We start from the raw sequence: 21472 nt of genomic DNA, 5'->3' as shown, positions 1-21472 counted from the left end.
ATGCTTGAGCAACAATCTGGTATTAGCTCTTGACCACTCTGATCTTCTGTAGGATTATCATGAATGCTTATGTGGCATTCCTAACGCTTTGGATTTTATGAAGGGTCAATGCGGCATTAATTCTAAGTCAAGTGGGCAAATCATCAAATTTAGTTACACAGAGAGAGAGAGAGAGAGAGAGAGAGAGAGAGAGAGAGAGAGAGAGAGAGAGAGAGGTGTCGATGCTTTATGACCAAAGTTCCATAACTCTCTAATTTGTTTTTGCTACTCAAGCAAAAGTGTTGATGCAGCTTAAAATTAATGCATTCCTCATGCTTGTGGTACATAAAAGGTGCCTAAACATTGTGACCAATAACTTTGATTATTTAACACAATTAGGTAATCACAAGATAATGACACAGCCAAATTTCGGTACGAAAAATCGTCAGACAGTTGCTGCTTTAAGAGAGAGAAAATCGGATATTTTATTGGTGTAGAAATCTGGCTGTATTTTGTTGTCTGGACTTTGAAGCATTGACAAAGAGGTCACACCTATTAAAAGAACATTCAACGATCAGAACCAGAAATAGAGAAACAGAAGTTGGAAGAAAATGGAAGACACAACTAAGCACCTGAGAGAACTAGAAGAGTTTTACAGCCTCCATTTTGTCCAAACAGAATATCAGTATCCAGTCTATCCCCGACCATGCAAATTTGAGACTTTTGAATGCCAAATCTGCCGATACAAACAGGAGAAGAAGTTTGGCAACCAAATAGATCAGTAACAGTAAGAAATGCTAAGTTGGGAAAGATCTGCATGCTAATTGATGATATTACTCTTGATTGAATGGTCCAACATCTATCTGTATTAAGCAGTATCATCCTACCACCATGTTACGGTTACTCCGAATGGAGATAGAACTAAGTAAGACTGAGAATTCAATTTTATCAAGCGTAAAACCTACATCACTCATCACAGCGACAAGAGTTAACGGAAAAGGAATACTAGGAATAAGTCCTCAAGTTATATATATCATTCGAATGCAATGGATTTAGTCCTTGTTTAGCTTCTCGTGGCTCCTGCACTGTTTTCTCATTAGCCAAGCTATACGGCAAAATTGTCGCAGCACAGTACAAATAGCATACTAGACAAAGTCTTTTACTCCGAACATTTAGCATAAAGAGATGTAGGATCATTTGCTATTTGGTATTTCCAGACTTCTGGTGCATTTCTCAAGGATGATGAATTGAGCACCTCTGGTAGTGGCTTAAAATCTATTTAACCTTACTCTCATTGATCCACCCACTTCCGAGGCAAGGTAACAAACAAATTGAGGGCAACACCACTGCATGTGTGTATGCTCATATAACCTGCATTAGGACTCCCAGGACACAGGCGATAAAGGAAGCAGAAGTACAAATCAGAGCCTTACTTATCTGCCAGGTAGTCCATCATAAAAGTTGATGGCTTCCCTACAACCAGTGGCTCACGCTGAGTTGATCCCCCGATGGCACCAACCATAGAACCGCCACCTGTTACAAGGATGCACAATGGTAACCGGTGAAAATGAGGGACATGGCAAATCCAGCAATCTCAATGAATCAAAAGCAAGCAACTTAAGCTGGTTCTCTATAAGCAGTATGTTTTACTAAGATGGATCAGCTTCAAGATCATATTAAAAAACTGTACCAAGTCACTTTGTGCACATGTCCTCAAAAACTTCTGCCTGGTTATCTTCAGTACATACTATGAATGTTATATACATTGGTAGAGGTCCTCGCTGAGAAACATTGACATGGCATTTTTTTCTCATCTTACCGATCAATCATCAGTTTAGTTTACAAAATTTGAAACCATGGAAACTCACATAAGAGATGCAGAGTAATAACAGAATCATTGGGAGGCAAGATGTGTATACTACATGTGAGGACAAAAAGTATGGGTAAAAGCAAACCTGCCCATTCCTGTGCATCAGTGAGATGAGTTACGGCATCGCGATTAGTGGCAATGAATAGACATCCAGGATTTTCGCGTATACAAAGTGTTCCATACCTTCAAAAGCCAATGAAAGCATATGAGTGGAAGACCATTAAACATAAAGTTTTTGGCATTAAGAAAAAATTGTAAGTTAATATTACAACTTTGACCATGTGGCAACTTCCTTCTGGCTCTGTAGAAATGAGCTGTGTTTTGCTAGGGTAGCAAAGAAATGAAGCAGTTCTATTTACAAATTTGTTATCAATGCAAAGAAAAGTAATTTAACAACAAATTCTTGCTTGATGATAAGAACTGAAAGTGTCTTATTTTCCAAATAATTTGCATTCTCTGGCTATATATATCATGGTGTGATGCAAGATGCTACATGGCTTTCACCAAGACCGCACATTTTCATACTGTTGAACTTACTGGACTTTGTAGTAATTGAAGTATCGATCGAATCCAACCACAACAGCACCAACCTTCATTTCCACATTGCAGAAAAGGAACAAATAAGCTCATAGGGTATTCGAATGAACAAATGGAAAAGTAATTCAGAGAAAAAGAGAATAAGCTTACATCCTCATCATGCTCCATGTAGAACCCGGGCTTGAGCTCTATTTTTTTCCCACCATCTTCCTGTTAAGTGGTACATGATAATCAGTTAGCACTGGACCTTCTGAGTGGTTGCTAAAATTGCACTGGAAATAACAATTTGGAGTGAGCATAATTTGCATGACGGATCCTTGGAATGGTTGTGGGTTGGGGTAAAGAGGGAGGATAATGTCTGATGTGGAAATAATGCATTGTAGGACTGTAAAACACAGACCAATGAAGCAAGCACTAATTACAACCAGGAGATACAAATGTCCTTCAGATATTAGGAGACAAAACACAGGACCATTCGACTCACAAAAGTAGGAAACTCCACAATCTGGTGATAATAGATAATATAAATAGATTCTGAAATCCTGACATAGATTTTATTTTCTTGAGTCAAGAAGAAGAGAAGGGGGGTTGCTGTTCCCTTTGAAATAATTGTATAGATAGAGAAATGAAATATATCGGAGACAAGGAAATAATGGAAAAGAAAAGGAAAAGGAAAATGATTCACATAGCATCTGACATTTTAATATGACTGCGTTAGGAGACAGAAGGATTTAGAAGTTGTTCGTACAGGACCGCCAAGGTATTGAATTCCAGCTAGCTCAAGCTCCTTCAAGATGCCATCCTCACCAATCACATAAACCTAAGCCACGATTAGCCATTAGCGCTTCAGTAGTATTGGCTAGAGAAGCTATTTAGCAAAAGTAGAACATTTCTAGAAGCCTGGTCCTGTAATTGGAAGTTGTATACTTGAAACCAAAGTTAATCCCTTACGTTGATATTTAGAAAAAATACAATTACTGAAGAGGTGCAACTACTTTCCTTGCGGAATTATTCAAATCCTGAATTATCTATTTCTAGCATTCATGGTCAAATGAGCAAATGTGCCAATGAATGAACCAACATGCAAAGCATACCTTTTTGTCCTTGGGAAAATTGATAGATTTTAGGTATGCAGCAGCTGCAAAAGACGATGCGAATATCTCTTCCTGAAACAAGATAATTTTGGATAGAAGCAAGCAAGAGAATCACCACTGGCAAGGATGGAAAGAAGTCGCAGGCTAACCTCAGTGACACTGAGTCCAAGGGTCTCAAACTTCTTTCCATATTGCTTCCTAGACTTGGTTGAGTTGTTGGTAACAAAGACCAATCTCTTTCCCTAAAGATTGACGATGATGAACAATATTAATTCATAGACAAGGAGAGGCAGCCTCCTATACAACGTTCTAATGGATTCAATAGCTGAACAGGAAGCTACTGAAGCACTCAGCAAGATAGCACAACATCTTGTCCCTTGCAGGTAGATAAGAGTTATGTCAGTGTACCTATGTTCAGCTGGCATTAGCAAAAGTGGAGATTGAAATGGGAAAGCCCCTTCTGCCACACACAACTAATTAAGAAGAGAAAAACAGGACCCTGCCCCCTTTTCTTCCCTGAGAAAGGTGCTAGTGAAAAAGGTAGAGACGGCCTAATGTCTAAACATGCCAAAACACGTTATACTAACCTTCGAGCGGAGCATATCGAGTGTTTCAGGGACTCCATCTATCAGGCTATCCCCTTTCCATATAACTCCTGAAAGAACAAGAATTCATGTAAATGCGAATCATATTCATTCCCTAGACGGTTTTACCAGTAAGACCACTCGCCAGCATGTTTGCAGTTCTAACTACATGCTACCTGACTAACCCCCCAATTGTATGCACAAAGTTCATAATTGGAGAAACGCTACAGTCGTGAGAACGGTTAAATATGAAGCATTGGGTGAGCCACGAGTACACCTATCTCTTAGCGCATGAGTATGTGAGAGGGTGAGGGCTGCACAGAATAGGAGTACCTACTATCTACCACTTCAATGTTAAGACAACGAGAACCAAGCTTTGGGTCACAATGAAAATGCTGTGGTGATGGTTGTTGAAGCAAGCACCCTTGGCCTTTGCTTGGAACTCAAGAAAAAGCTCCAAGCATCATATCAACCAGAAACCCAGAAAATCGCGTGAAGAGCTTGGGTTCTAGCACAGTGTCATGATGATCGCCATTTCGCAGTGTATCATCACCAAAGGGAAAGAGAAGGATAGAAAATGACTCGCTACTCCGCGACGCGATCGCTCTCATTCTAAACCACGGACCGAGGCAAAATACCAAGCAATGGCTCCCGCGTGATGGAAGAAGCGGGGAGCGAGAAGTGCGGAGGAGGTCCTTACCGTCGCAGTCGAAGATGAAGGTCTCGACGGAGTCGATGAGGTCGTCGGCGTCCTGGAGGGGCTGGGCCGAGGCGCGGGTCCTGAGGGCCTCCATCCGCGACCGGGGGTTGGGATTGCCGCTACAGCAGAAGCTGCTGCTGCTCCTCCTCCATGCGACGCTCGCGAACCTAGAAGACGACGACGGCGCCGGAGACGGCGGCAGCGGCGGCGGGAAGCGAGCGGCGGCGGAGGTTCTGGGGACGGCGGAGAAGAATTTCTGCGGTTGTGCGCTGCAGCTCACCACTCCTCTGCTTAACATCTCCCTCCCTCTGTTTTTCTCACCCCCTTCTCTCTTCTCTCTCTCTGACACTCGCCTTAATTTCTTTTCTTTTGTGCTATTTTTATTTATCCATTTATTCGCTTTTGGCCCTTTTATCTATTTATTTATTTATATTTATAAAGGATTTTTAATTTCTGTGGCCGTTGGCTTCCTCCCGATCAGGAAGAGGGGGCCCGGGCCTCCACGCCGACGTGGCGGTTCGGATGGACGGTATCGCCTTCTTTATCCCACCCTCGTGCTGACGTGGCGTGCCTGGAAATTGGGGGACGGCGAATTCCCGGCCCCGTCAAATGGCACGGCTCTCTGAACCCAAAAAAAAAAAAAAAAAAAGGCCCGGCTCGGTCACGGCGTGAAGGGACCGTGACTTAGGTGGGAGCTGCTCGCGTTTGGGTCGGATTGATCTTATGATATGTCACGGGTTGATATGCATTTATGTCAACCCATTGTTTTAATTATGTTACACATCGAGTAAATCAATCCCTTAAAGGCATTTTTATGTTGACATGATATAAATATATCTCAAAAGTACAAGTTATCACCTATACGTGAGATAGGGTTACTCGACTTTTGACATATATTTGAGTGTCTTAAGTTTGATTTTATATGTTAGACAAGAAGTTACACCATGTAAACCATCAAGTGGATTGGGAAACTTCTTATTGAACTTAGAAAAGTTTGTTAAAAATTTCATGAATAGACTTGCTTGTTAGATTGTTGAGTAATATTAGAGGCTGTGAAACATGAGAGCATTTGAGTAGTTAAAGTGCAAATTATAATCTCCTTTGTATTGTTTGATGTAAGATGAAATCTTCTGACATTTTCTCCTCAACACATGAGGCATATTGATCAAGCTATGTAAATAATGAGTTTTTGAATTTATTCTACGCTTTACGAATTATTAATGAGAAAATGATACAAATGATTTTTGCGCTTTGACTTAATGTATAATGTGATTTTCGAGCTTTTAATTTGTTTAGTCCTTAAATATTAACCTAATGTGTAAAGCATTCTTTGAATTTTTACATTGTTTGATGTGGTTTTTGGACTTTTTATATATGTTCAATTTATTCTATGAATTATATGGAAATTTTTAATGTTATCCGTAAAATTCAATTATTGGAAGGACAATGAACATTTTCATATAGTTTCCGGATCAGATTGCACATATACGGAAAGTTTGGGAATCGCATTGAATAAATTAAAAATTTAAAAATTACATTGAAAATAGAATAAATTTTATGAATTATATTGAATAAAGTAAAAATTTAAGGATCATATTACATATTGGGTTAAGGATTATATATCATTTATATAATTGCCCTTTTATTTATCCGCAAATCGAGTTGGGTTGATGGCCATCATCAATTTGAAATGGTAGCACTTGGGGTCAGAACCACGGCCCATAATAATCACATAAAGGTGGCCCAGCCCACGATCACATAGAATGGAATTGGGGAGTTTGCATCCTCCAGCCGGGCGGAATCCTCGACTTGCAGTGAAACTCGACAGAGCAGCAATGGAAACTCGACATGGCTGGTCTTGGAGACGTGCGTGGTCGGCCGAGAAGCAGCACGCGATGCCGTAACCCGATGAGAACATGAAAAGATGGCGGCGACAGCTGAGCCAAGGCGTGGAGAAGCTCGTTGGTGGCAATGTCGGAAGAGGATGTAATAGCATAAATAAGCAAAGCAAAGAAGAAGAAAAAGCGCTCAACTTATGCTGAAACTCCGCTGAATTTTAATGACATTATAGTTTCTCGTAAACGTGTACTTTTGCTTTTTAAGCGTGGCTTAGATCCTTCCCATGTCTGTAGGTTTAGCTTCTGTTGTCGTTTAATCTGACTTTTTCCAGACAGTTTTTGGTATTATCATGTCTTTGTTCGGAATGCCGCCTTTCGCGGTTCCTCCTTTTGGGCATAACTGTTTCCATTTGAGCGTATTTGAACCACCTTTTGATCTCCGGTGAATGTCCTTCATGTTGAGTTTAAGTCTGGCATTTAGCTTTTTAGCATTTACATCCCTAGAACTTCAGTTTCGAGGTACTTTAGTTCCCTTCCAAACGCATTTTCAAGCACTTGCCATCGTTGTTTTCAGGTCTCAGCATGCCTTATCAAAGAACACATCTTTTCCACAAATTTAGTGCGGTTTCAAGGCTTGAACACTTTTTGTCGAGCTCAGACTTGAGTGTTGATTCGAGCTTCGCATTCTGAGTAGTATGTAATGTAACGACGTGGTTTGATGAGAGTGGCGCTCCAACTAGAGGGTTTGGACAAGAAATGACTCTCGCAAGGTTATTAGGATGGCAAATGAGGTAAGAATAAATCAAACTGTGCATTGAATAAGGGGGAGACCAATTCTGAGTTTTCTGTCTGTGTGGATGGCAAATGAGGCAGGAATAAACCAAACTGTGCATTGAATAAGAGGGAGACCGATTCTGAGTTATCTGTGTGGATGGCAAATGATGCAGGAATGAACCAAACTGTGCATTAAATAAGGGAAACCGATTCTGAGTTATCTGTGTGGATGTCAAATGAGGCAAGAATAAACCAAACTGTGCATTGAATAAGGGGGAGACCGATTCTGAGTTATTGTGTGGATGGCAAATGCGCGCGCGAATGAACCAAATGCATTAAATAAGGGGAAACCGATTCGAATTATCTGTGTGGATGTCAAATGAATGAACCAAATGTGCATTGAATAAGGGGAGACCGACTTTCAATGTAATAGTAGTGTAGGCGTCATGTATATTTATTATCTTTGTGTGTGTGAATTGAAATTAATTTATAGACACGGCTTTCAATGTAATGGTAGTGTAGGCGTTATGTATATTTATTGTGATAGCAAGTTTGTGTTGGTTTTTATTTTAGATTGTGTTTTCTGAGCAAGAGGATTGCCATGTCACTTTCCTTTTTAATAGGTATCTGTGTGCATCGGATTCTTGCCTTGGCCTAGGGATTTTCTCCCCCAGCAGGTAGTTTTCTACGGTGGATCTCGCTCTGTCGGTAATGGACTCCTCGCTATTCTTTGCTTGACTTGTGAACGCTGAAAGACGCGTAGATGTAAAGCTCACGGTGGGCCTATCGCACGGGCTTCTTCGTTTTAGCCCAAAAGCACGTGCAAAGAAGACGGTATCAATTCTACTTTGACCTTTCTTTCCATTGACCTAATGACTGCTCTGGTAATTGGCACTGGAAAGGCAAACTTACCAATGCAACGTGGCCAATCTGACCACATGAACTAAAATTGCATTTGGTCGTCCGGATTTGGATTGGAATATGATAAGATATAGTAGGATTTGGACTGCACAAAACCTTATTATATTTTGATGTAATTTAAGATATGATTGAAAATTTTCCATCGTTTGAAAATAGGATTGAGAACATTTGAATAATCTTTCGTCATTTGAAAATCTCATCAATTTATTTATGCCAAGTTGCCGACCTGTGAGACTGGCTCCTTGGGACGACTCAGACCCTCCTGACCACCCGATCCCGAGCCCTCATTCTCAATAGCTTTGATCAATTGGAGGGCCCCGCACTTCCGACAAGCATCCTAGGACGTCGACCGTAGTTGCATCTTGTGGCTCGACAAGCAATCTTTCGAGCTGGTCATCCACATGAGCTTTGGGAGCATCACGAACCTCAACAAACATGACTTCGTGCAGTTATGGTACGGCCTTGTAAACAGTAGGAGTTGCTTATTTTGGGTCATTAAGCCGGACTCTATCGCTGAAGAAGGCGGCGGCGGCGGCCTTGTCCCGGCGGAGTTGAGGGAGGTGATGGTGGAGAGGGGTGGCGTTATGGGGAGGGCCCCGCAGAAGAAGGGTTACACCGCGGAACCGTTGCGGTGCTATTGCCGAACAGCGGTGGAACTTGATGCTTGAGATCATGGTCGCCGGGAAGCCAATGATGTGTTGACTATTTTTTGCTCATCAACAGGTGGATAGCCAGTTCACGAGCATGTCTGGAAGGTTGGGCTCGACATGAAGCATGCATGCCATAAGGAGGTGATGAAGAGGATGATCTATTCAAACCTAATGGTGATGGAGAGGATGATCTATGCAAACCTAGTGTGACATTGTCTTCGTACTCCTTTGCACCCTTAAGAGTTGTGGGAACACGATCGGCTAGTCGACAATGATGATTTGCAATGGTCAGAGGCGACGACAGTCGTGCATGGCTGGAAGTGACAAATGATTAGCTGTCCTTGTGGTGGTCTTCACGCAATGGCCGAATATACGGATGTGTCATTCCATTGTTGGAAGATTATAATTTCTTTATAATTTCTTCATCTAATTCAAGTTTATCCCAAAATCTTATACCGCAAATTTTTATTCGGCATTTTATCTAGATATTCTGAGTTTATTTGGCCACGAAGATGTCGCCAAACTCCGGTAAGATAATTTGTTATATTATCTGAACTTAAATCTGAATTTATTTTATCTGAATCTTTCAAATGGTTTAGATGTCTTCTATTCGTTGGATAAGCTCTCCCGGAAGGCAGCTTACTGAGGGTATCAATAAGGTAAATTACTGATGAAAGGCGACTTTGTACAGTCTCGGAAGGCAGCTAACCGCTCATTTATTCCATGAATGTGTTGACATCCAAAAATACTCTTGCTATCATGTGCAGGTCACGAGGGATAAAAACCTTTGAAATTACTCTCGCTGTCACATGTGGGCTGTGATTTACGTTAGCATATCCCATTATGATCATAAAAATGTAGGATGGCTAAAGATTTCAAGAGTCCTTGAGCTAGATTTTGATGAACCTGCAATCAGAGATATACGATTCGATAATACAACAGTTGATTGTCACGTGTACAAGTCAAGAATAGCATCAATGCTTAAAAAGGTGCCAGAATCAAAGGAGCAGTTAATACTTATTGAACAAGCCATGAGAACATCGTCGAACAAATTAGAAAGCAACTACATACGGATAAGGTGGTCCAGCATAGAATGTGGAGCAACTTTTAAGGAGAAAACAACCAACCGCCAATGGTTATCAAATTGGCCTATAAACACCGCAGGAAACCAATAGAGAGGCCCCTTGAACAACACATAAAACCACTTTATCTTATCTTCTATCTTAGCCTACTCTAATTTAGCTGTAACTTAAGATTCTCATCATAAATTCAAATCCGATAAGTATCTATATCACGGGTAGTGCTATTGATTAGACTCCAGTATTGACCTATGGTCCAATGTCGCTGATTAGATTTTGACGTTGTATCCTTATACCCATCTAGGAACAATGTCTACTAGATGTTAGTCTCATCATCCGGCGTTATTGATTGGATTCCGATATTGTGTCCTCAGACTCTTTTAAGAATAATGTTTACTAGGTGTTGTTACCATTGTCCATCATCGTCGAGTAGATTCTAGCATTGTATTCTCATATTCACCAAGGAGAAGTGCCTACTAGGTATTAGTCCCGTTGTCCAGCGTTGTTGATTAGACTCCAACATTGTGTACTCGAATCCATTTGAAAGCAGTGCTTTCTAAGTGAGTTTGGATTAGACTGTTGATTGGATTTCGATATTGGTTTTCATTGATTTTGACCTCATATTAAGTGACTTCATGAGATATGGAACTATATGATATATAGCTCCATTCACATTTGATCCTTTTTGTCCAAAACTAGACATAGAATTTAAGCCTTCTCTAATAAAAATCAAAACATAATGCTTGGTGACTTGGTGAAAGATATTATTGCGGGAACCAAAACCGGCAGAACATAATATATATTGAGTCGAATATAGATCACTTAAGTTGATGAGTTTCCCATGGCTCTATCAGATTTGACAGTTTAAATTCAATTTAGTAGGGGTCGTAGATTTATTGAATGATTTCCCAAAAAAGGAAGAAGGCACCCGTTCTCTATGGGGTTCTTTGTTTTTGTTAAGGAGATTAATAGAAATTGATGGTACTTTCACCAACTAAGGGGACGGCCAATGCAATTATTGGGTAAAAACAAAATCATTCTTTTACGATATAGTTTATTTGTACTTTTGGCTTCATTAATCCAATGAAAAAAATTGTCCAATCAATCCTCTATTTATTGTATAGTTGCCAATTCATTCCTAAATATTATTTTGCTAATTTATGGTCCGTTTGTTTTGCGAAATATTTACCGTTTGTAGAAAATATTTTTCAAAAAGTGATTATTTAGGAAAATTACTTCTTTGATTGAAGCCTGAATAAGACGAAAGTATTTTCTGTCATTTTGTAAGGAGAAAATTTGATAATAAAACATTATAAAAAAATCATATTTTTAATTTTTATATATTCTTTTCTTTTTCTTTTTCTTCTTCCTTAGTCTTGGCCACGGCAATGGCCAGCAATTGGCCAAGGAAGAAGAAAAATAATAATATAAAAAATTAAATTTAAAAAAAAATAATATTTTTGTAAGAACAAATGTTTTCTTAGGCAAGGACTCGAGCCTAAGTGCCGAGGACTTGCGCATAGCCTTTGTGGACCCGGGTTTGAGGGTTGGACCAGAGCTTGAGAATTGCAGACATGAGCATAGGTGTGGGAACATTGGGTACTGGCATTAGGAGTTCGAGCCCGGCCTTAATGGGCATGGGTGTGGTGCAAGGCCCCAGGCCCAAGTAATGAGGTTCGGGCTTGATCGTTGAAGACTTGGTCTTGAAAACCTGGGAACTAACATTAGGGTTTCCATGCCCAAGTGTTGAGTTTCGGGTTCAAGAGTTGATACCTAGTCATATTTTGGAAAATATTTTCTGGTTCTTTCAAAAAGGAAATCATTTTCCTAAATTTAAGCTTTGGTATAAAAACATTTTCCATTAACTAGGAAAACATTTTCGCAAGTGAATCAAACGTTAAAAAATGTTTTCTTTTTCAAAAATGCTTTTTGTGAAATAAACGGACCCTTGGTCTTAAACTAATGCATAAGTTCTAATATAGTTCTTCTGATCATTTTTTTTTTTTTTGGAAATAGCTGACATGGTGGTATGCCACTTAGAATGGTTAGTGATGACTGGATCACCATATTAGCCATTTTCAGATAGAAAAAACTACATTGAAATTTTACGCAAAATTTAGGACTAAATTGGAAACATTAGAAAGATTTGGATCAATTGACATCCGTATAAAATATCTAGAACTGATTGAGTAATTTTCTTCTAACCCAATAAATAAATATGAGTGATCTTGTCTATGTGCATCGGATGTGACTCTTAAGTGATGGACGTCAGATATTGTCACTTAAACATATAATCTATTGTCTTTTTTGACCACGCACTGCACCATTTAGCCAAACGCCATTTGAGGTTAATTACACAAAAAAAAATAAAAAATTGTCCTCTTTGAAATCTAGATATAACCCCGCTTATATAAGTAAGTGTAGATCACAACTAGAAAACCATAATATGCTCTCTCTTTTCTCTCTCCTCTCTTTAGTAAAAGTTTTTTTTTTAATGTGGACTACATTAATTAATATTGTAATGTATTATTTTACTATGTCGGTCTAATAAAAGGCCCGTGGCTTAAAACTCTATAAATATCGCTAAAATATATTTTCTAATCCTTAGGTAACCAAACGCTGTGGGTGAGGAGTAGTTTTACTGGGCAGTGATAAAAAGGATAATAGAGAAGAAGGGCTTGAGTTTTAGATCATCGCTAATCATCACTACTCTGCATTAAAATGATGGATATTAAATAAGGTATGCAAATCTCATTACTTAATTATATATGTGTTTTTAATTCTAACTATAGATATCTTAGGAACCATTTTTGTGGCTTACATCTATACCCCACTTGGAGCGGCGGGGATGGCGTTAGAGGTGGTGGCGACGATGTGGACGATGGAGTCGATGGAAAGAGGATGTGTGTGGTGGAGAGACAGGATTTTAGCTAAAGTCCTGGTGAAAAGAACTCAGAGATGATGGCATTTAAGCTGCACGCATTTCCTTGTCATCGGTAATTCTATGATGCAAAATGGCTTCATGATCCGATGTAGTGCAGGTCGCCTCTGGATTGTTCGAACGATCAAACCATCTGCTTCGGTCGGATCTCAAAGACGCAACAACAACGCGACCGTTAATGCCAAAATGGCACACAGGATGCTCCAGTTGAAGATGTGGTCTGAACCATTGTTAGTCAAAAGCCCAAAAACACATAAGCACGGTGAACCTTTTGAGAGGGTCCCAAGGACACTCTCCGACACTCAAGTCGAATGCATACTTACTGATAGCGGGTTCATTACAAACATGCATAATAACGGGAAAGAGACGAGGTTCGGGCGCACCTCAGACCCTCGGACTGGCCCCCCTAATCAACACGGTCTCAGCCCGATGCTGGTGGAATGAGCTTCCCTTTTACTCTGGTTTAAATGGCTTGACTTGGCGGGCGAGCCGTTGGCATTAACGCCGAAGCATACATAAAAGGGTGAACAGCTTCATGTTCACCCTTGGCCTTGGGATTTGCATTCGGAGGTGGAAGAAAGATAACAACAGTGTGGCATGCATTCAATATCTATCCACTAAATTCGGTTCCCATTTTGTTCTTCCATCGCCCATTCTTTGATGGATGAAACAACATTTATTGATTCTGATGGGATAGATCTTCGAGTCCCTTCAGGCATATCTAGATCTGTTGTGATTGATGATGATTAGTCCACATGCATATGTCGGCTGCGTTTGGCTTTCAATATTTCTGCCCACATGGATCTATTCGTCTAATCCATTTCTTGTGGGTCATGGAGTTTGTTTCCAGCCCTTCACTATAATCTCTTTTTTTAATTACATTTCACTTTATATCCAATTAGGCCGTTTTTGAACAGTTTAAATTTTTGGAAATTAAATTATTTGCCTGAAAATGAGAAAAGAAAAAGAAAAGAAAAGAAATAAATATAATAGGGGCTTCCATCCCACCTTATAAAAATGTACGGACCATCTCCTCTGGGACACAGCCACATAGGTGAAATTATAATCATGTCTTTGTTCGGAATGCCATCTTTCCCGGTTCCTACTTATTGGTATTATCATGTCTAAGAAGTTGCAAGGCACTTCAATTTCCTTTCAAACGCATTTTCAAGCACTTTCACCATTGTAAAGCAGGAGCTAGCAGCCTAGCAATGTCTTCAACTTAAGAAACACTTCTTTTTCGACGAGTTTAGGGCCGTCTTAAGGCTGGAACACTACTTGTCGAGGCTGGACTAGAGTGCGGATTCAAGCCTCGCTTTTAGAGTGGTATGTAAGTTGGATTCTCGCTGTTAGTAAATGACTCCTCGGTATGCTTTGGTGAGAAAACATTCCCTAAGTGGTTTCAGTGAATGACAAAATTTAGAGACTTTGTTTTTGATAAAAAAATATTTTCAGGTGGAAAGTTTGATGAGATATGATCAGAAGTTATCAATCAAAATTAGAGTCGTGGCTTGATTACTTCATTTCTTATACATATTACCAATCAAATAGGAAGGAGTAAATCACTCGTGCAATGGCTAGTGGCAAATTAGCTCGATTTATTGCTATATTTATAAGGAGTTTCAAAAAAGAAAGTCTTGCAAATATCTTTTTGAGATTCAACTTCCCGGGATTTCTTTCTAAAGGAGAAACATTCTTTCTATTCGTAAACACTAGACTTTTTGGAAACCTGAACTATTGTAGGGGCGACATAAATTATGGAAAGTATCAATCTTGGCAATTCTGAAGCAATCAGATCTTCTCAACTAGATCCAGGCCAACGGGTAGATTGACTAGATAAGTACTCTTGGAGATATGTCTAACAGTCAACTTGGATTAGGAGGAATATAAGAGAAGATTTCAAAGCTAAAGGAAATAGAATTCGCATTCATGAGATTTGAAGCTTTTAATTTAGAGAGTCTGAAGAATGTTTGTGATCTTATATATTCGTCTTTGCTAAGTGATACTTTGTAACCCTTAGAGGTCGAGAGTGTGAGGAGTTGTTCACACAAACTTGAGTACTTATAGCTTAGGACTTGTAACCTCTAATCGGTTCTTACTAGTAAATTCTAGCCAATAGGTTATAGCGCGGGAGAGTGGACATAGGCTTGTAAAAGCCGAACCGCTATAAACTTTTGTATGCAATTGTCTATCCTTTACTCTTTTTATTAATTGTGTTAGAATTGTACACCGGTAAGATCTAACCACTTCATTAGAAGTTGTCTCGCTACAATATTTATTTGAATTTTTTCATTTTGGTAAAATCACCTATTCACCCCCTTTAGGTGATAGTTATAGCCATAACAATTAGTATCAGAGCACGGTTACTTTTAATTGAAATGCTTTACTACTTTTGAGTTAATGATCTATCTATGGCTAGTAATATTGCACTAGGTTTCATGGAAAGTCAAAGTGATACAAGGTCTCCGTATTTTGATAGTAAAAACTATAACATCTGGAAAAACAAGATGCAAGCATTCATTAGATCCATGGATCCCTTGGAGTGAGACATTGTTCTAAAAGGCATAAGACTAGAGGCTTCTTTGACCAAGGAAGAAGACAAAAAGCCAGAAACCTCACTCTTTCTGATGCTGACATCACTAAAAGAGAAGCACTAGATGCTAAAGCTATTTACTCTTTATATTGTGCTTTATCGTCATTTGAATATAATCGAATCTCTTCATGTGAATCTGCAAAAGAGGAGATAAATTGCAGGTGACATATGAAAGAACTGATCAGGTTAAGAAGACGAAGATAAACATTATTCCCCAGCTATATGGAGCCTTCAAATTAAAACCTGAAGACTCCATAACCAACATGTTTAGTAGATTTATTGACATTGTCAATGGATTAGCATATTAAGGGCAACCTGTATCAGACCTAATGAAAGTAAACAAGATTCTTCGAGGCTTGTCAAATGAGTGGAACAATATCAAGACATCCATCTGAGAAACTCAAAGGATCTCACCTCTTTCTATGGATGAACTCGTAGGAACACTTCAATCCTATGAAGAACCTCTGAATGAGGAAGACACTAGAGGTAAGAAAGCAATAACATTAAAATCTGATTTTGACTCTGATAATTTAGATTCAGACAAAGATGACGAGGACGAGGAGGAGATAGCCCTAATGGTGAAAAACCTTCAACAAATGGCCAAAAGAGGAAGGAAGTCCAAAGGGAAGAAATCCTTCAAATCATCTGAGTAAAAGAGAAACTTCAACGACAAAGAGGAAAATAAGGATGTTATCTGCTTTAGATGCAAGAAGCGAGGACACATTAAACCAAATTGTCCTCTTTTGAAGAAAAGAAAGAACAAATATGAGAAAACAAAGAAAGCATTGAAGGCCAAAACGTGGAGTGATACTGAGTGCGAAGAGAGCGATGAGGAATATGCAAACATCTGTCTCATGGCAAAATCTGATTCTGAAGAAGAACCTGAGGTAAGAGATTTTGATATTCCTGTTGAAGTATTTAAATAGAAGAATTATTTATTAATTACAAGGCCGCGCTTGGAAAAATTTCAGAATTGGAAAAGGAAAACTCAAGATTGAGACAACATGATTCTTTTCAAAAAGAAAAGATTGATCATCTTGAAAAGGATCTTCAAATAAAAGACAATCATGGTTTTGTTTTAAAAGAAACGATTCCTTGAAAAAGGAAACTTCAGATGTTGCATATGACATCTTCATTTTGACCCAATTTTTCAGAATGAAATTATTCCGGCAAGTGATCATCGGACAAGAGTGTCTTGAGAATTGATAGGCCACAAGGACATTAAGGAAGGCAATTTAGGGGTGAAAACTCAGTTTTTCATCGATAAGGGCATCTAAGTGCCAAAAAGTAGAAACGGGCCATGGGCGAGGATCCATTGGACCCAAGCTTAAGTAGGTGGCCCAAGGCCCACACACCCAAGGGGTGGGTAGCCAAGGGAGGCCCATGGGCCCTTCAAGCCCATTTTGAACAAAATCTTGACATTAAATGCACAAAAGGACGTGAATAGTGCATGAATAGTATGAAATCTTGATGAAATGACCGAAATGCCCTCCCATTGGACTAAAGACAAAGGGATAAAAATAGAAAAGGACAAGGAAGGGGGGGGGCGGCATTGGAATTTGGGCAGCAAGGAAGAAGGTAGAAAGGCTACCTAGCCTAGCCTAGCCTTCACCTATGTACGTGAGTGCAATCCCTTCAAATGCTAGATCTTTGCTTCTAAAATTGGATAAGCTTGATGGACAAGAGGCAAGGAGTTGATGGACATTTATGGAGACAAGACCATTCTTTTCTCTCTCCCTCATTTTCCTCACGCTGGCCATCTCTCTTCATCCCCTCACTCTCACTTTTTCCTCTCCAAAATGTCACATCTTCATTTAATGGAAGCCTATGGTTAAGCGATATGGAAGATTTGAGTGGCAAAAGTATTAATGAGGGACAAGATCTTTCTCTCTCCTTCCTTTTCTCCCCCCTCATGTCCGACCTCTCTCTCTCTCTCTCTCTCACTTTCACTTTCATTTTCTCATTTGAACTCCCCTTTCTCTTCCTTACCTTGGATAGCCAAACCCCTAAGCCATTTTCATCTTCATTCAAGCTTGCTCTTCGCTTACTTCCTTCACCAGAGGTCGTATTGACACCGAATTGCCGCCAGACCACTGCTAAGCTACCACCGGAGCTGTGACTAGCCACCATCCAACACAAAGGGCACACGACCAGCAGCCTTTAGCTGCTGTCCAGTCTTGTTGTTCCTTCCCTCGATGTGTTTCGAAGCCCGGATTGTTTGCGAGTGGCTTTCTAGCCTTTATTTAGGGCTTTAGTTGCATTTAGGGAGTAGTTTAGGGCGGATTAGTGATAATCTATGTTGTTTGGATGATGTGCTTGGTGGTTCTATGGTTAAACATGTTATTTAGGTTATGTGGCATGTGATTCTATGGTTAAACATGTTATTTAGGTTATGAACTATGTGATTCTATGGTTAAACATGCTATTTAGGTTATGTGCTATGTGATTCTATGGTTAAACATGTTGTTTTGATTGTGTGACATGTGGTTTAGGGGTTAACCATGTTGTTTGGATTATGTGACATATAATTTAGTAGTTATCCATGTCAATTAGATGATGTGCAATGTGAATTAATGGTTAAAAATGATAAATGGATTATATGCCATGTGAATCGATGGTTAAACACAATATGTGGATTATGTGTCATGAGTTTGGGAAGTGAATGGTGCATATATGTATGATATAAGTGTATGGAATGACAACATTTGGTAAGGGAAGTTGCATATTGCATGAGCATCACAAGATTAGAAATGGGGTATGTGATGGTATGCCCGTGTGATCACCTAAGACCTTGATGCGTTTTATGCGGGGTATGAATCCATCTTGAGGCATTTTACGTGGGATGATGCTCAATTAAGTTTGGATGCCCCTAAGTCAACATGATGCTATGCTCGATGAGGCAAGATGATGCCTAGTTATGCCGGATGATTTGCGAACCTTCGAGTTCTTTGGGTCCTGAGTGGCCGTAATAATTTGAAAGCATGGTCTCGAGGGTTGCATGGTAGTATGGGATGCCATGTGATTCTTGAGATGTTACGTGTGTAAAGTGCATGAATGATGATTGCATATGATGTGAATGACGCCATAGTCTGCACATTTGTGGCATGGATATATTTATGAGTTACATTAGGAAAGTGCATGGCATGAGTGCATGACTTAGATCATAATGCATATTCCTATGTTTGGCTCGAGAACATGAAATCTATGTTATGAAATTGCCTATGCATCTAATTTGATGGCCTTATATGGTAGACAAGTTGTTATGAGATCGATAAAAGTAAAGCAAGAAGTGTGTTACCATGTTTCACCATCGATAGACAATTGCATGTTTAGGGCACTTCCGAGGTGAACGACTTCCCTACGCTAAGTTTAGGGAATTCACTCATTGATTTTATCCCATTTCTATTTGTTGAAATGTTCTCGTGCCTTAGGAATGACTAAACCATTTCGTCAGATTCGTTTTGGTCTCCTTGTTGAGCGTAGTCAGGAGGTGACAGAGTACCTGATAATGGGAACAACCGACACACACTACATACGATATGTCATGACCATTTGGGTTGATGAGGGTTTGCCTAACCTTGTGTCACATCGATTCGTGGCCTTGTGCCGCACCGATTCATGGTCCTATCCACGGCTTCGGTGGTCCATCCGGTGTCGAAGGCCCTGAGGGAGGCATCGGTTGGGATGCTAAGGATGAGGACATTCTTGATAGGGAAGTGTCCGACCTCGAGTTCGACACGGAGTTGATCTTCAAGGAGCTAGAGGCCATGGGAGCTTAGGTAGTGGCAGGGGTTGCTAGCACTTTTTGGACCACCGTTGTAATATTAGAGGTGTAGGTTTACCCCTAGACCATTTTAGAGGAGGTTGTGGCGAAGCGGTTAGGCGTGCCAGATATGTGAAGCTGGTTGTTTAATTTTGAACCAACCTTGTATGAGATGATGACACATGAAGCTTTTCTATTTACATATGACTATGTTTTTACTATTCCTGCTATTTGATGATTGGAGATTTGCTCATGTTTCTGCTTGTGCGTTTTAATATTATTACAATTTGGGTTGGCGACGCCTCTTAGGACGTCGCAATAGAATGACCAGAGGATAAGTAAAGGTTTGATGGGCGCGGGTTGTCGCACGGTTGTAGAGGTTCGGGGCGTAACATTACATAAAGATTTTCAATTGGTTTGAAAACTTTCGAACATATCTTGTTCATTCAAATCCCATACTACAACAAATCTGACTTGGATGCAAAAACAAAAAGATTTTAGAAAATGATTTTCCTACTCACAAAGAAATGAATAGGCAAAAGCCTTCGAGAGTTTTCTATGAAAATCATTTTAGAAAACAGTTTGTAAAACCTGTTGGTCAAAGCTTTCTCAAATGTTCAATTTGTGATAGCCATGATCATTATGAAAATGACTGTTTCAAAGGTTGGAAGCCGATTTGGGGAAACTTTCTAAGCATGATTGATCCTTTTAACCATAGAGGACCTGGAAAAATATGGGTACCAAAGAAGACTTGAATTATCTTAATCTTTGTAGGTGCCAAAAAAAGAGAAACAAATGGTACCTCGATAATGGTTGCTCAAGACATATGATTGGTAATTCAAGCAATTTCATTGAACTCTCAAGATTTAATGATGGAAGTGTTTCTTTTGGAGAGAACATTAAAGGAAAGATGATGCAAAGGAATTGTTGAGATTGGAAATCTAACTATAAGAGATGGATCTCTTGTCGAAGGTTTGAACTATAATCTCACTAGCATCAACTAGCTATTTGACGTTGGTTACAAAATCTGCTTTCAAGAAAACAAATACTCAGGCATGAGTAAAGATATGAAGTGGTCATTTACTGGAAGGAGACGTGGAAATATCTATTTACTAGATACAATTGCTGATGACGTTTAGTGTCTAATCTCCATCAAGGATGAAGTAGATCTTTGGCATAGGAAGCTTGGACACATAAGCACTAAGTAAATATCAAAGCTCTCCTAAAAGAAATTGGCACAAGGATTGCCCTAGGTAAACAGGTAAGGAGTTCTTTCAAACCCATTAATGTCATTAGTACTAACAGAGCTTTATAGCTTCTTCATATGGACATCTTTGGTCCTACAAAAACGTAAAGTCTGGGAGATAATAGGTACTACTAGGTAATAGTTGATGATTATACAGGGTACACATGGGTTTCTTCCTTGCACATAAGCATGAAGCATGTTCTCATTTTTCAAAGTTTGCCAAAAAGATTCAGAATAAAAAAGGTTTTTTTTTTTTGGTAAAGTAGATTCAGAATAAAAAAGGTTATTCCATTTCTTCTAGTAGAATTGATCATAAGGGTGAGTTCAAAAATCAAAACTTTCAAAACTTCTGTGATGAAAGCGATTTTGAGCATCGGTTTTTGACTGCCTATATAGTTGAATAGAATTGTGTAGTAGAGAGGAAAATAGGTAATTGCAAGAAATGGCAAGAAATCTTCTTTTAGGAAGCAAAATTGCATCGCATTTTTGGGCTGAAACCGTTTAAAAAATATGCTATATTATAAATTGAGTTTTTCTTAGACCTCTTTAGAAAGACCCCCTATGAGCTTTTCAAAGGTAGGAAACCAATCATTTCATATTTTAGATTTTTTGCATATAAATGTTTTTATCTTAAGAAATGCTATTGACCGACCTGATAAGTTTGATGAAAGATAAGATGAAGGTATATTCCTGGGATAATCAACTACGAGCAAAGCTTTTAGAGTCTATAATAAAAGATCTCGTATAGTGGAGGAGTCCATAACATGAAGTTTGATGAAAATCCTCAGATCCATGAAGATTTTGATCAAGCAAAGTAGTCATCTGACACATTTCAAGTGCTAGAAGAAGTCAAGGAATCAAAATCAAATGAACAACTATAGTAACAAGAAAGTTCTAATAAGG

The 21472-nt window shown here is 39.3% G+C and overlaps 1 protein-coding gene across 1 annotated transcript; it reads right to left on the bottom strand.

Annotated features, from left to right (window-relative positions):
* Positions 1-218: 218 nt before the first annotated feature.
* LOC104426948 (phosphoglycolate phosphatase 1A, chloroplastic) lies at positions 219-5128 on the bottom strand. Its single transcript, XM_010040119.3, has 11 exons — positions 4765-5128; positions 4068-4135; positions 3630-3722; positions 3481-3552; positions 3135-3206; positions 2537-2596; positions 2387-2439; positions 1935-2032; positions 1413-1512; positions 612-715; positions 219-531 (listed from the first exon to the last, which is right to left on the bottom strand). The coding sequence occupies exons 1-11, from the start codon at positions 5060-5062 to the stop codon at positions 425-427; spliced, it is 1125 nt and encodes a 374-aa protein (XP_010038421.2). The 5' UTR covers positions 5063-5128; the 3' UTR covers positions 219-424.
* Between the last annotated feature and the right edge of the window lie 16344 nt (positions 5129-21472).

Source organism: Eucalyptus grandis, chromosome 2 (assembly GCF_016545825.1).
Source record: "Eucalyptus grandis isolate ANBG69807.140 chromosome 2, ASM1654582v1, whole genome shotgun sequence".
NCBI lineage: Eukaryota > Viridiplantae > Streptophyta > Magnoliopsida > Myrtales > Myrtaceae > Eucalyptus > Eucalyptus grandis.
Note: the sequence above shows the minus strand (reverse complement) of the source record. Positions and strands in the feature narration are given on the sequence as shown.

Coding starts and splice junctions, on each gene's coding strand:
- LOC104426948 (XM_010040119.3), bottom strand. CDS start 5,062: ATGTTAAGCAGAGGAGTGGTGAGCTGCAGCGCACAACCGCAGAAATTC. Junction 2,597..3,134: donor TTCAATACCTTGGCGGTCCT/GTACGAACAACT, acceptor ACCACTTAACAG/GAAGATGGTGGGAAAAAAAT. Junction 716..1,412: donor ATGGACTACCTGGCAGATAA/GTAAGGCTCTGA, acceptor TTGTATCGGCAG/ATTTGGCATTCAAAAGTCTC.